Here is a 14,828-nt window from a genome sequence, read left to right on the forward strand (position 1 = left end):
TAAAGTGAATATTTGGAATTTATATATAAATATTAGCCTCTCTCTATATTTTTTTACTTTTCCTTAATGTTCCAGGAAAATGAGGATTATATAGAAAATCTTGAACATTATCAATTTCTTTAATAATCTAGGATAGACGAGAAGCACTTCCAGAATGGTGGTATAAGGAGAGCCATGGATCCTCTCCCCAGCAAAACTACCATAACTGGTGAGAATTTTAAAACACAATCATATAAAGTCTCTGGAAATTGCCCTGAGGGCATATAGCAAATGGGGAAACATCTATTCCAGGAAATCTAAGAAGTCTCAGTAAGAAGAGTGAATACCTGTAGCAGTTGAGCCATGATCTGCTCACTCTCCCCCAAGCTCAGTGTGATGTAAGTGCACTTTAGGTGGGTGTGGCCAAGAAGATGGGGCTCACTCTATCCTTAGTTTCCAGGCTAGGGATGACCAGAATGGGCATGCTGCCAGTACTTCTCATCCCCCTCCCCAAGATCTGTATTGCATGAGTTCTATTATAAATAGGCACAACTGAGAAGACTTGAGCTCTCTTTTTCTACCCAGTCCCCATACCAGACATTGCAAATTGAGAATACTGGGTCTCAATCGCCCTCACCTCAGCTTGCTTATAAGACAGAGTTTCCATGCTGGAAGAGGCAAGCCAAGAATGCTAGGGACTACGACTTTTGCCTAGCCCTGACTCATAGAGCTGTATTGTCACTCTGATATAAATGGGTCACTGTCCCTGCCTCTAGTTTCAAAGCAGTGGTATAGAGTTTCTGCTCAGGAGGAGAGGAAGGCCATTAGAAGAGTGAGCTCTGTAATCACCCTAAGGAGACTGACTTTTATTGACATAGAATTTGAGGAAGTTCGAGTCTAAGGGCACTATAAAAAAGTGGAGATTTTGGTTTGGGCAATTAACAGGAGGTTGGTAACTAATGATATCGACAAGCCAAACAGTAGACCAGCTAGAAGTTTACAGAGAGAACCAGGGGAAGAGAAAGCTAAGAAGATTCCCTATCCCTTCAAAGGGGCATTACTTTAATTGGATCAGACTGTGGAGCAATTTATGCCAAAGAGCATTTCCAAACACTCACATGAACGTGCGCGCACGCGCACGCGCACGCACACGCACACGCACACACACACACACACACACACAGCAGTCACCTAGTAATTAGTCAAGATTTACATCTGTGTGTGATACCAATAAAAGAAGCCCATTCAGAAGCTTAACAGGGAGATCACAGAAAGAGATAGTCAAAAATAACCCTGCTAAAACTTCTTTCATCCCTTTTCAGGGGAGGGGTCAGGGTGACTGCAAAGGCAAAGACTGTAATCTCTGACAAGTAATATCAGAAGCTGTATACTACTATACAGCTGTGGGAAATAGACTGCACTGAACTAGCCCAGCCAAATCACTAAACAAATAAACAAGCAAATATTAACAGCAAGTCCCAGATGGGGGGGAATCAGTATCCAAAGATGTTCCAATATATTATGCAAAATGTCCAGTTTTCAACCAAAAATTATAAGATATGCAAAGAAACAAGAAGTATGATCCATACACAGGAATACACAGGAATAAAGTAGGCAACAGGAACTGACTTTGGAAAGGTCCAATGTTGGAATTTAGCAGACGTAGATTTCAAAGTAGCTATTCTAAATATGTTCAAACAACTAAAGGAAACCACACTTAAAGAAGGAAGGTATGATGACAATGTCAGGAAATGCAGAATCTTGATTAAAAAGGCAGTGGGATAACATATTCAATGTAATGAAATAAAATATCAGTCATCCAAGAATCTAATATCCAGCAAAACTATCTTTCAGAGCTGAAAGCAAAATAAATTCTCAGATTAAAAAAAGTTGAGAGAATCTTGTTGCTAGCAGAACCATTTTATAAAAATGCTAAGAGAGATTCTTCAGGCTGAAAGCAAGTGACACCAGACAGTAATCTGAATCCAAAGGAAAAAACAAAGTGTACTGATAAAAGTAATTATGTAACTGTAAAAGAAAGTATAAATATATATTTCTTCTTTCTTCTCGTTTTAAAAAAACAACTGTATAAAACTATATATAGGTTTTTAAATACCATTTCACCAACCCAAGAAGAAAATACATTCTTTCTCAAGCACACATGGCACTTTATCCAGGACAGACCATTTGTTAGGCCACAACACAGACTTCAAATAAATTTAAAATAACTTGAAGTCGGGCTTCCCTGGTGGCGCAGTGGTTGAGAGTCCGCCTGCCGATGCAGGGGACATGGGTTCGTGCCCCGGTCCAGGAACATCCCACATGCCGCGGAGTGGCTAGGCCCATGAGTCATGGCCGCTGAGCCTGCGCATCCGGAGCCTGTGCTCCACAACGGGAGAGGCCACAACAGTGAGAGACCCGCGTACCACAAAAAAAAATAATAATAAAATAACTTGAAGTCACACAAAGTATGTACTCTGTCCACAGTGGAACAAGATTAGAAATCAGTAAGATAATAATAAATAATAATAAATTTGGGAAACAAACATGTGGATATTAAACAATAGATTCCTAAATAAACAATGGGTCAAAGAAGAAATCATAATGAAAATTAGAAAATATTTTGCGATGAATGAAAAGAGAAAAACAAACAAACCAATACTTATGGGATGCTGCTCAAGCTATGATGCTATGGTCTGAATGTATGCCCCCAAATTCATATGTTAAAATCATACCCCAGAGGTGAAGGTATTAGCAGGTGGGGCCTTTGAGAGATGCTAAAGTCATAAGGATGCAGCCCTCATACATGAGATTTGTGCTTTTTATAAGAAGGTTCCAAAGAGATCCTTGGCGCTTTCCATCATGGGAGGACACAGCGAAAAGGTGTCAGCTATAAAGGAGGAAGAGAGACCTCATCAAAGAACACAACCCTGCTGGCACCTTGATCTTGGGACTTCCAGCATCCAGAACTGTGAGAAATAAATTTCTGTTGTTTATAAGCTACCCAGTCTATTGTGTTTTGTTATAGCAGCTTGAATGGACTGAGACAGAAAATTGGTACTGATTGGTGGGGTGCTGCTGTAACAAATACCTAAAAATATGGAAGCAGCTTTGGAACTGGGTAATGGGCAGAGACTGGAAGAGTTTGGAGGTGCATGCTAGAAAGTCTACTTTGCCATGAATGGACTGTTAAGGGAAATTCTCTTGAGGACCAAGAAAGAGAAGAGGAGAGCTGTAGAGAAAGCCTCAGTCTTCTTAGAGAATATCTAAGTGGTTGTGAACCGAATGTTGGTAGAAATATGGATAGTAAATGTCATTCTGATGAGGTCTCAGATGGAAATGAGGAACACTGGAAACTAGAGGAAAGGAGGAAAGGCCATCCTTGCTATAAAGTGGCAAAGAGCTTGGCTGAATTGTGTTTGTGTTCCCAGTGTTTTATAGAAGGTAGTACTTGTGAGCGATGAAATTGATATTTGGCTGAAGAAATTTCTAAGCAAAGTGTTGAAGAGTGGCTTGGTTTCTCTTGAATGCTTATAGTAAAATGTGAGAAGAGAGAAATGATTTAAAGGTGGAATTGTTAATCAAAAATTAATCAGAGGGGCTTCCCTGGTGGCGCAGTGGTTGAGAGTCCGCCTGCCGATGCAGGGGACACGGGTTCGTGCCCCGGTCCGTGAAGATCCCACATGCCGAGGAGCGGCTGGGCCCATGAGCCACGGCCGCTGAGCCTGCATGTCCGGAGCCTGTGCTCCGCAACAGGAGAGGCCACAACTGTGAGAGGCCTGCGTACCGCAAAAAAAAAAAAATAAGCAGAATTTTAAAATGTGGAAAATTCTCAGCCCATTAATATTGAAAGAAATAAGAAAGCATCAAAGGGAGAGAACACCAAGGGTGTGGCTGAATTGATAAGAGATTGCTGTGGATGAACCATCTCAACAGAAGCTAGAAGCTATTCATCAAGACAATGGGCAGATTGGTCAGCCATCTAAACAGAAGCCAGGACCTATTGTCCAAGGCAAAGGAAGAATAACCTCAACAGCAGATCAGAGATCTTTGGGGCTGGCCCTCCCATCAGGGGCCCAGAGTGCAAGGGTCTGCGGGGCGGAAGGATTTCAAAGGAGGGGCCCACTGCAGCCCAGAGCCATCTCATCTCCTGGGCTGTGCTCCTCAAGTTCCCACACCATGCTCCTCAGACACCCCAAGTGCAGTACAGGCTGCTGTGGTTGTCCCTCCAGAAGGCACAGGTTGCAAACCTCTGGAAGGCATCAGCTTGGTGTTTTCTTCCCGGTATTCAGAGTCCAAGAGCTGGGGGGCACTGCTGCCCTCTCCTAAATTTCAAAAGATGCCCCAGAGACCGTCAGGGCCCAGGCAAAGAACCTCTGTAGGGGAGAACCACTGCAGAAAGCCCTCACTAGGGCAATGCCCCACAGAGCCTCCTACCCCAGACCAGTAGAGCCACCTTGTGGAATTCCAGCCTGAACCCTAACTTGTGAGAGCTGCAGCATGTACTGCACCTGGCAGAGCCATGCAGGTGGGGTCTAGAGGCTTGGGGGCCCAACTGTAGCCCCAGTGGGTTCAAAATGTGGGGCACCAAGACAAGGAGGATTGTTTTTAAGCCTTGGGGTTTAATGTTGTTTTCCCCATTAGGTTTTGGGCTTACCTTTGTAAGCAGCTCTTTGTAGGAAACTGCCCTCAGCAGGAAACCCCTTTTCTTGTCAATTTAGCAAAGCTATATTGTAACTAACTTTTAAATCAGGCATCCCCATGCTCTACTCATCTTTGGCCCAAGCACACCTTTCAAATCTTTTGATCACACAATACCTTGCCTAACCTGTTGGTTCTTTCCTTAGATCAAAGAAGTAGAAATGAAGGATAAGTAGTTAACAGAAGACCAGATCTCTTCCCTAGCTTCCCTTTCAGTAACAAATTGTCCTGTTCTAGGATAAAGATGTGGTTCCTTGATGACTTACAATTACTATATATATTTTAAAGCATCCCTCACTTTCCCCAGCTCATACTCAGGAGACTAGATGCAATGTTGATAGGATTATGCAGTCTATATTGCTTCATAATATACTTATTTGGAAATACTTCAGTTGATGAGGATTTAGAGAACAAGGAACAGATGTAAATAATAGAATCCAACAAATCTTCATTAGAGAAAGAGCACCATGGTCTAACTCATAGGGGCCAGACTAACATGGGGCAAGGCAGAACTACATCTTCAATTATCTAAACAGATATCCATTCAAAAGCAAAGAAGATTATAGAAAGGTTACTAGGTTAGAGAGTTCTTAGGAAACATAAGTGTGTGCAAGAGAAAGAACACAGGAAAAAAAGAACAGTGTTAGAAACAAACAAAATAATTAAGGATCATACTTAAGAGTTTGTGAAATTTCCCTCACGTCAATTTAATCTCTATTCACTGAGATACAAATTTAACAGACTCAGGACTACCAACTTAAGAGGGAAAGCTTTTAAAAAGTTAAAACTGCTATGTGAAAACAAGATGTTATTGTTTTCTTAGTAAAGCAAAAGACCTTATTGTGAGAATACCATTGAAACAGAGCACGACCCTGTGGGGCCCTCCTGGGGAATAAAAACCTTTCCGTTCCCCCATTTCTTGTTTGTAGAATAAAGGTTTTCAGCCTCCTAGACCTTCCCCGAGTTCCAAAGGGCAGATTCAAACAGTTACTAATTAGAAGAGTGAGGGAATGCAGAAAGAATACAATACTGCAGGATGGTGGTCCTGGTTCCTCCTTGGGGGATGTGGATAACAGTTTGATATATATCTCTGAGTTCTTCTACAGAAACTAAGGCCCCCACCCAGGTGGAGGATGATAACTTTAGGCTGAGCACAAACATGTGGACCCCAGACTGGTTGGAACCAGAAGGCTGATGATTGAGATTCCTGGAACACCATCCTGTTACCTCACCACCAACCAATCAGAGGAGGGTTACACACTCTGCATCACCTTCCCCCCAAATTTTGCATATAAAAACTTCTTCCCTGAAATCCATTGGGGAGTTTGGGTCTTTTGAGCATGAGCCACCCGTTCTCCTTGCATGGCCCTTGCAATAAGCCTTTCTCTGCTCCAAACTCTGACATTTCAGTTTGTTTGGCCTCACTGTGTGTGGGGCATATGAACTTGAGTTCGACAACACCCTTACTTGTTAGAAGCAAAATGTTTGTTTTGGTTTTGCTCTGAGGCTCATAGATTCTTTTTTTCATCTTCTTTTACGATGGAAAGGTTTCTAAAAAGAAGCCCCTTTACTCCTCAGGACAACGACTTTATCTTCTTTATCCCCAGTACCTAGCAGAGTGCTTGGTACTCATATGTTTTTCAAGTTGAACTCAACAAGGGAAGAGAAAGAAAACAAAATATGTTGGCAGAGATCTGCTAAGAGTTTGTTCCAGATGTGAAGAATCATATAAAAGAACAGATTAACAGAAGGAAGAGAATAAGCACCAAGAAGGATTTTATACCAACTGGAAAGAAAAGAAGCTGGTAGGTATGGGAGATGGTGACGTTTTCTTTGTCTAGGGAAGAGAAAAAAGCAGAGAGACCTAGAACTTAAAACCATACAAAAATGCTAGTGGTCCAACTTGGTGACAACTTTCTTAGCTTGAAAGAAGGAAGGTAAAGAACTAAAGACAAACCAAAGAATACTCTGGTAGATGGGAGAGCAAGATGTTCATGTTGGTATCTCCTAAAAGGGGTAAGGTTTAAGCTGAGAGTGGAATTCAGGTAAAAGTAGGAATTCTGTCTTCTTCTTGTTAAAACTGAGTTAATGATAAAATATTTAAGAATGTGGGCCAAAGAAAGCAAATGCAATTGAGTGACGAAAAACAAGCCAACTAAATAATTTCAGATGGCTATCAAAGCTGTTGAAGTAAATGAGTGCCTCCTTAGAGGATGTGTGAAAGGAAACAGAAATAGAGAAGACACTCCTATGGACCACATGTGATCACAGGGAGATGATTAAGATAAAGACTATTTCAAAACAGATTCAGAAATAATGATTCATGGCAAGGGGCATTTTAAAAGAAGAGGCCAAGCGAAATGTGACCTTTCCTTAGGAAGGAAGTAGCCATTACAAATCTTTGAAATCAACATGTTGCTAGAATGGAGGAACGGATTCTTTAAAGAGAATCAAAAACAATTGCATCAGGGAAAGCAAACATACCAAACAGCACACTGAATGCTTGTGTTTTTCCTGAAGGTTGCACATTACCTGTTCGGAAATTGTTGAAGCTTTTCTCCCTTTCTCTAGATCAACTGCAGATGCCACAAGTAAACATGTTTTCTGTGCAATCAGAACTGCTTGATCAGAAGGACAAAACTGGGACAGCTGATAAGAAATAACCAGAACATCAATGAATAGTGAGAATTCTGCCAGGTGAACACAAACAATCAGAATGAAAATCAGCAAAATCCTGTCTGAATGACAAAATTCGCTGGAAAAGCACATCTCACCTTAAAAATGATATAGACTGTAACACTGATCTATGGTTTTAATTTTCTATTACTTTCTATTGTTTTTTAGCACCTTTCTAGAGATTAAAAAGCTTCATTTCTTCACAATTTTCCTATCTTTCCCAATGACAAGTACTGTCATTTGGCCCTGTATTTCTATCTAGTGATTTACTTCTTGGTTTACGTTGTAATTTCTAAGTGATTTTCCCCCTGGCAAATAGATTTCCCCTTTGCACTGAATAGAGCTGAAATTAGTACCTATATTGTTCATGGTTGAAAGAGACAATGTCAAATCTTGACAGGCATTAGGCATAACCTCATCATTAAACCTTCTCCTCCAGCTTTAGAAAAAAAATCCCATGGGCTGTGCTCAGAGCAGGGGGCCTGAAGAAATGGCTCCTCAATTTACAACACACCCAACAGAAATCTGAGTTCACTGTGACAAGGGGCACAAACTTGTGGCCTTCCTATGAACAAATACCCAACACATGTCCCCCTGTAGCTCCACATGGCTTCTGGGTAGGACCAGTGGGACAAGTCTCAATATTGGAAGAAAAGCTACAGTATTTAGTGGGGAGGTTTGCCACCTAGAGCCAGTGAGGTCCACACATGAGTGGGCCATAAGTGGTCTTACAGACATAAAGACTTTGAATCTCTTTATTCAAGGGGAAAAAAATAGATTCCAACTATATGCCATTCTGGAAAGGCAAAACTATGCAGACAATAAAAAGATCAACGGTTGCCAGGAGTTTCGGGGGGAGAGGGGAGCTGAATACACAGAGTACAGAAGTTTTTATGGAGCAGTGAAATACTTTGTATGACATTGTAATGATGGATATATGTCATTATACTTTTGTCCAAACCCACAGAACATGCAACACTACTCACTTCAGTAAAGTGAACCCTAAGGTAAACTGTGGACTGTGGTTTTATGATGTGTCAATGCAGTTTGTCATTGGTTTAAAAAAGAAAAGGGGGCTTCCCTGGTGGTGCAGTGGTTGAGAGTCCGCCTGCCGATGCGGGGTACACGGGTTCGTGCCCCGGTCCGGGAGGATCCCACATGCCGTGGAGTGGCTGGGCCCGTGTGCCACGGCTGCTGAGCCTGCGCGTCCGGAGCCTGTGCTCCACAACGGGAGAGGCCACAGCAGTGAGAGGCCCGCATACCGCAAAAAAAAAAGAAAAGATACGACTCTGTTGATAATGGCTACGCATGTGTCAGGACGGGGTATATGGGGGAATTTCTGTACCTTCCTGTCAATTTTGTGGTAAACCTAAAACTGCTTTAAAAAAAAAGTCTCAAAAAAAAAGAGAATTAACACTCAGGGTAGACATTTTTGGCAAAACTTTTGTTTTGCTTATATATGCATGCATATTATATATGTGTGTGTGTTTGTTGGACTGTGATGTAAAAGGTATTTTTTAGATCAAAAGTTTGCAGGCCACTGTAGTTAAGTTATACTAGCAAATAAAAGCACAAATTAACCTCAAAAAAAACCAAACCTCCCAGCTTTGTAGTACAGTAAAATTCTAGGCTACTTGATTCTAACATGGAATCCGACTAGTGCTATCATGAATGTCAAAACTGAAGCTAATTTATTTCACCTAATTAAAATGGAAATTATACCTAAACTTTCAAACATTATTTCTTAATCTCCCCAAATATTTAGTGATCATAATCATCGCCATCATTTAACTAATAGCATTTCAAGACACCCAATCTCTGTACATCTCAGGTGACTCATATATAAAATGAGGGAGTTGTGCTAGATTATCTCTATAGTTCGTTCCAGTTCTAAAATATTTAATCTACCTCAACATATCAGACTGCATACTCCAGAATGTGTATGAGGGATATTCTTTGCCACCTCTCCTTTCATCCTCTAATCAATACTTGATCCTCTTTCTGGCATTTAACCTCTACCTTGGAGGATAACACCTATTTTAAAAGGCTTATAACTGCAAAACAAGCTCACAAATCCTTACACACAAAACCTGCTCTCAGAAAAATTATAAAGCAGGTCCAAGCTTCTTAGCATCCTTTTAACCTCCTGTTGTCCCCAGATACCTATTCAATATTCCTATAGACTTATACCCATAACCCTTCCTAATGTTTTGGTAATTGACAACTTCTTAGAGTATTCCCTCCTAAAGATAGCTATATTTTGATATAGGTTCTGAGAGACTGAAATTCCTTCAAAGATAAAGGAATAAGTCTCTTATGGTAGAACTTTAGGCTCCATGATGGTTGTTTGTGATACTTCAGTATGGGGAGACCTGCCTCATGTTCTCATATTATACCCTATAGGGATCAAATTCCCCTTAGGTCATTCCTGCTTAAACATATATTAAAAATTCCTAGATTAAAAGCCAATCTCACTCTATACTTAGTCATTGACTATACTCATAGTGGTCATATCCTTGTTGTGATCCATATGTGAGATACTTGTTGGAAGAGACTTACCTTATAAGAAATTATGAAAAATTCTCTCATTGTCACTGGGTCTTTGTTACATTGCACAGCCAAGTTCCAAGCTGAAAGTTAACATGAAATAACATAATTATGAAAATTTACTGTTTAACCTGTACCATTATAATCTCCACTACCTACATCTTTAATATTAACACACTAATGAGGGGTTTCTCAGGGGTTAAAAAAAGCTAACTTTAGGTTTTTAGAGAAATTTTTTCCAGGTAAATTTAGAGACTTCCATCACTTCCAATCTTTAATTCTAGGACAATGGCCAATGGAGATAGTGTTGGATTTTTTAAAATTGGGGACATATGATAAATTCTTACTTGGCACAAATCCATCTAAAAAATGAGGATCACAGTGAGGAGTTCACCGACTGAGATTAAGCAAGTTATCCTTGTACCCATAGCTACAAATGGAAGATCCAGAATTTGAATCCACATCTGATTCTACCACCCCACAATGTTTCCCATAGCCACAGAATTTCCTTTTACCTGTTTTTCGAAACCAATGAGCTTCATTAGTCCTTGAGCCTGAAGTCGAGACTTCTCCATCAAAATACTGAGCAAGTTTCGGGAGTGCTGCAGTCAAACAGGAAAATCTGATATTGAGGTCTTTTACTTTATACTCTAGCAAAGTTGTTAATCCTGCTTTAAAAACTGTCAAACATGAGCTTGAATATAGAAAGTTCTTTTTTTATGCGTGTGCATGGGTGCATACCAAAAGTAATTTAAATGACAAAAAGCATTACCAAGCTCCAAGGAACTGTTAACTCAAACTCTGGGGAACAAACACATCTTTGGAGAGATTTATAATTTTAATTAGAGCAATCATTCACCACCTGAGGTAGAAAGATATGATTTACGTGTAAGGAAACAAAGAAGAGGAATAATCATTTAAAACACTGAAAAGGAGATTGAGGATTGGAAGAGTATTGATAGGTTGGCATAATATTTACTGAGCTCCTACAGCAAGCACAGTATGGAACTAGAATGTGCCGTCATCATCAGAAAGCATTTATTACATACTCATGTGCCCTTCTGAGAGATAAGAATGCCAACAGAAAACTTTTTATCTTTTGAAAAGCTGTAGTTTCTAAACCACTTTGCTACATTTGCACCCTGTTGACAGGTATTTGAGGTATAAAATTGAACTACTGCAATAAATGGAACTGAATTTCTAAGATATGGAGTTTTTGGTGTGTTTTAGACATAAGGAAATAGGTACATGGGCAGTAGAAACTGGAAGACCTATTAGGCAAAAGGGACACCAAGAAAGCAAGCATAGAGTTGGAAAAAGGAATGCAATGTAGCTAGGACGTTAGCTGAATGAAGCGGACAGGGAGCAATTAGTAGATAGAGGAGATGACACAGACTTGGATAGACAGATGGACAGCTTCAAAACAACAGAGTAAACAATCTGAATTTGATTCAGAGAACATGAAAATTAGGAGGGCTCAGAATATTTTTATTTGCCTTGACCCTTTTTCACCTGTTCAATTTCTAGGTTAGGACCAAGCAGCAATAGACATGGAAGGGAGGGAGGGAGGGAGGAGGGCGGGAGGAGGGAGGGAGGGAGGGAGAGAGAGAGAGAGAGAGAGGGAGGGAGGGAGGGAGGGAGGGAGAGGGAGGGAGGGAGGGAGGGAGGGAGGGAGAGAGAGAGAGGGAGGGAGGGAGGGAGGGAGGGAGGGAGGGAGGGAGGGAGGGAGGGAGGGAGGAAGGAAGGAAGGAAGGAAGGAAGGAAGGAAGGAAGGAAGGAAGGAAAGAAGGAAGGAAGGAAGGGAAATGTCTTTCAAAAAACTGGAATAAAAACAGAGGTGAAATCACATTTGGAGATGAATGCTAATGATGACAAACTTTTCTCTGCTTGTGAATAAATAAACAGGTATACTGCTGTGACGTATGTTAGTAAAAGCATGAAGCTTAACTCAAACACGAAGCCTGAGTCAGTGTGCTCAATGTACTTGGAGAATTTAATAGAGGATAGAGGCAAAATGAAGGAGTGAAAATAACCAAGGAGATATTTACCTGTATTCAAGCAAGTCAAAAGTCTATCCATTTGTTTCTTTCTAAAAAATAAAGAAAAGAGTATTTTCATACTGTTCCAAAGCTTTACTACAGAAAAGTATCAAAAAGAGACTCTATATTTGCCTGAGAGCAGCTCAAGGAAAATGTTAAATTGTGAAGTTTGTTGTTCAAGGCTCCAATCTATCATTTCAACACTCTTTTTCCTCATTATAGGACACTGTTCCTCATCTCCAATGTCCTCATATTTTTTTCTCTCTTTCCCTTCTACACCTACTCTCAAGCAAAGGATTTCAATGACTGATAAGGTTTTATATTACAGGGTCATAGAATTTGAGAGCAGGTAGTGATCTCTGTGATTTTCAAGCTTTGGTTTTTTTTGAAGAGGGGGAACTGGAACCCGTGTTTCAAATAAAATTTTATAAAAGTCTAATATACAAGAAGAGACAAAAGTGTACCTGCTCTGGTTGAACCAGTGGTAGGTGGAGGCCTAGAGTCTCAGCTTCCTGGAAGTCCCTGAGGCAGTGCCACAGAATTTCCAGGTTTCTAAGGAATATAGTTTAAAAACCACTTATCCATACCCTTCATTTTACAGATGAGGAAACAGATCTGGAAATGTGGGATGTTCTGTCTAAGGTCATGCAATGACAATGCCAAGACTACTACTACCTAGGTCTCTTGACCCTTAGTTAAGCTTCTTTAGGGGCAACATAAATTTTAACAGAGAAAAACATCCCATTATGCTTAAACAAAGGATTGAATATGGAAGTATCAGCAAACTCAACTAAGGAAGTTTATGGTAAGTAGGGTAGAACACACTATAAGACTGGCCTTATCAGGAGAATGTCTAGTATTATACAATACAGACTGTGCTTCAGGAAAAGTAGCAGCTTTCTTAGGGATAAACATTAAACATCTGCTTTATATAAAGTAACTTCTAACAGTAAATTTTATTAATCTGAATTTCAGCTGAGCTAAAGTTGACTTCACTATTTAACTTTTTTTTTTTTTTTTGCGGTACGCGGGCCTCTCACTGTTGTGGCCTCTCCCATTGCGGAGCACAGGCTCCGGACCTGCAGGCTCAGCGGCCATGGCTCCCGGGCCCAGCCATTCCGCGGCATGTGGGATCCTCCCGGACCGGGGCTCGAACCCGTTTCCCCTGCATCGGCAGGCGGACTCTCAACCACTGCGCCACCAGGGAAGCCCGACTTCACTATTTAATTCAGTGACTATATAAAATAATCTAGGGAGGGTCCATTAATGCAAATAAATAGTACAAGTAAGAATGAGCACATGGAAAGGGATGTATAGTCTATTTAAGAGACAAACTGCTTTCAAAAATTGTAGCACACGAATTGTTAATACTTAGGTAGATACTGTAATTGAAAAACATAAGATTTTTAGAAGAGGACAGAACTTTTCCAGTTCACCTTCTTTTATTTAATAGGTGAAGAAAATAAAGCTTAGAGAAGTTAAATAAGTTGTTATTGTCTAAGGTAAACCAGAAGTTAGTGAAACAGCTAAAACTAGAACTCAATTCTCTGACTCTTCCCATTGAATTAGGCTTTTTCTTTTATACGTTAGTCTAATCTATTTGTTAAATCAGGTCCTGACCTCTACTTGAAAACACTGCTAGTAGATGTTCTTTATTACTATATTTACTTGAGAACAATAAAGGTATATTTACAAAATATTCTGTAATTAAAGTTTGTCATTAATTTGAACAAGATCCCTTTCCTTCTCCCCATCTTTAAATTAGTTTTAATGAGTGGGATCTGACTGTGCATCACAATTACATGGAATATGAAGCACCTTTTAAATCCAATATAAGATCTTCCTGTGAAGGACTGATATTCAGCCATTTAAATAAATTGAGTGGCTATTATGTGCTAGATACTGTCCTAGGTTCCAGAGATACAAAGATAAATACAAATAGTACTAGCCTTTGAGAAGCTCTCACAATCTATTAGCTATCAAAATTTAGTCTCTGAGTTTATTTCATTTTTTAACTTTTTATCGTTGAAAATTTCAAAGATGTTTATATTTAACAGATGAATGAATCTCCATGTATCCATGGCCCAGCTTCAATAATTATTAACTCATCATCAATCTTATTTTAATGATACCTCCACCTACCCCCCTTCTCCCATATTATTATTAAACATCTTTATTGGAGTATAATTGCTTTACAATGGTGTGTTAGTTTCTGCTTTATAACAAAGTGAATGAGTTATACATATACATATGTCCCCATATCTCTTCCCTCTTGCGTCTCCCTCCCTCCCACCCTCCCTATCTCACCCCTCTAGGTGGTCACAAAGCACCGAGCTGATCTCCCTGTGCTATGCAGCTGCTTCCCACTAGCTAGCTATTTTACTTTTGGTAGTGTATGTATGTCCATGCCACTCTCTCTCTTTGTCCCAGCTTACCCTTCCCCCCTCCCCGTATCTTCAAGTCCATTCTCTAGTAGGTCTGTGTCTTTATTCCTGTCTTGCCCCTAAGTTCTTCAGAACTTTTTTAAAAAAATATTCCATATATGTGTGTTAGCATACAGTATTTGTTTTTCTCTTTCTGACTTACTTCACTCTGTATGACAGGCTCTAGGTCCATCCACCTCACTACAAATAGCTCAATTTCGTTTCTTTTTATGGCTGAGTAATATTCCATTGTATCTATGTGCCACATCTTCTTTATGCATTATCTGTTGATAGACACTTAGGTTGCTTCCATGTCCTGGCTATTGTAAATAGAGCTGCAGTGAACAGTTTGGTGCATGACTTTTTTGAATTATGGTTTTCTCAGGGTATATGCCCAGTAGTGGGATTACTGGGTTGTATGGTAGTTCTATTTTTAGTTTTTTAAGGAACACCCATACTGTTC

At 40.1% G+C, this 14,828-nt stretch overlaps 1 protein-coding gene across 1 annotated transcript in view; it reads right to left on the reverse strand.

Moving 5' to 3' along the window:
• TEX11 (testis expressed 11) overlaps window positions 1-14,828 on the reverse strand; it is a gene marked incomplete at both ends in the record, with an annotated part of 320,506 nt that overhangs the window by 62,631 nt on the left and 243,047 nt on the right. The window contains 4 exons of the mRNA XM_082682068.1: window positions 7,213-7,329; window positions 9,916-9,986; window positions 10,419-10,505; window positions 11,952-11,992. Of these exons, the coding sequence (XP_082538194.1) occupies window positions 7,213-7,329; window positions 9,916-9,986; window positions 10,419-10,505; window positions 11,952-11,992 (316 nt within the window). The remainder of the gene's footprint in view (window positions 1-7,212; window positions 7,330-9,915; window positions 9,987-10,418; window positions 10,506-11,951; window positions 11,993-14,828) is intronic.

This window comes from Grampus griseus, assembly GCF_964374135.1.
Source record: "Grampus griseus genome assembly, chromosome: X".
NCBI classification, from domain to species: domain Eukaryota; kingdom Metazoa; phylum Chordata; class Mammalia; order Artiodactyla; family Delphinidae; genus Grampus; species Grampus griseus.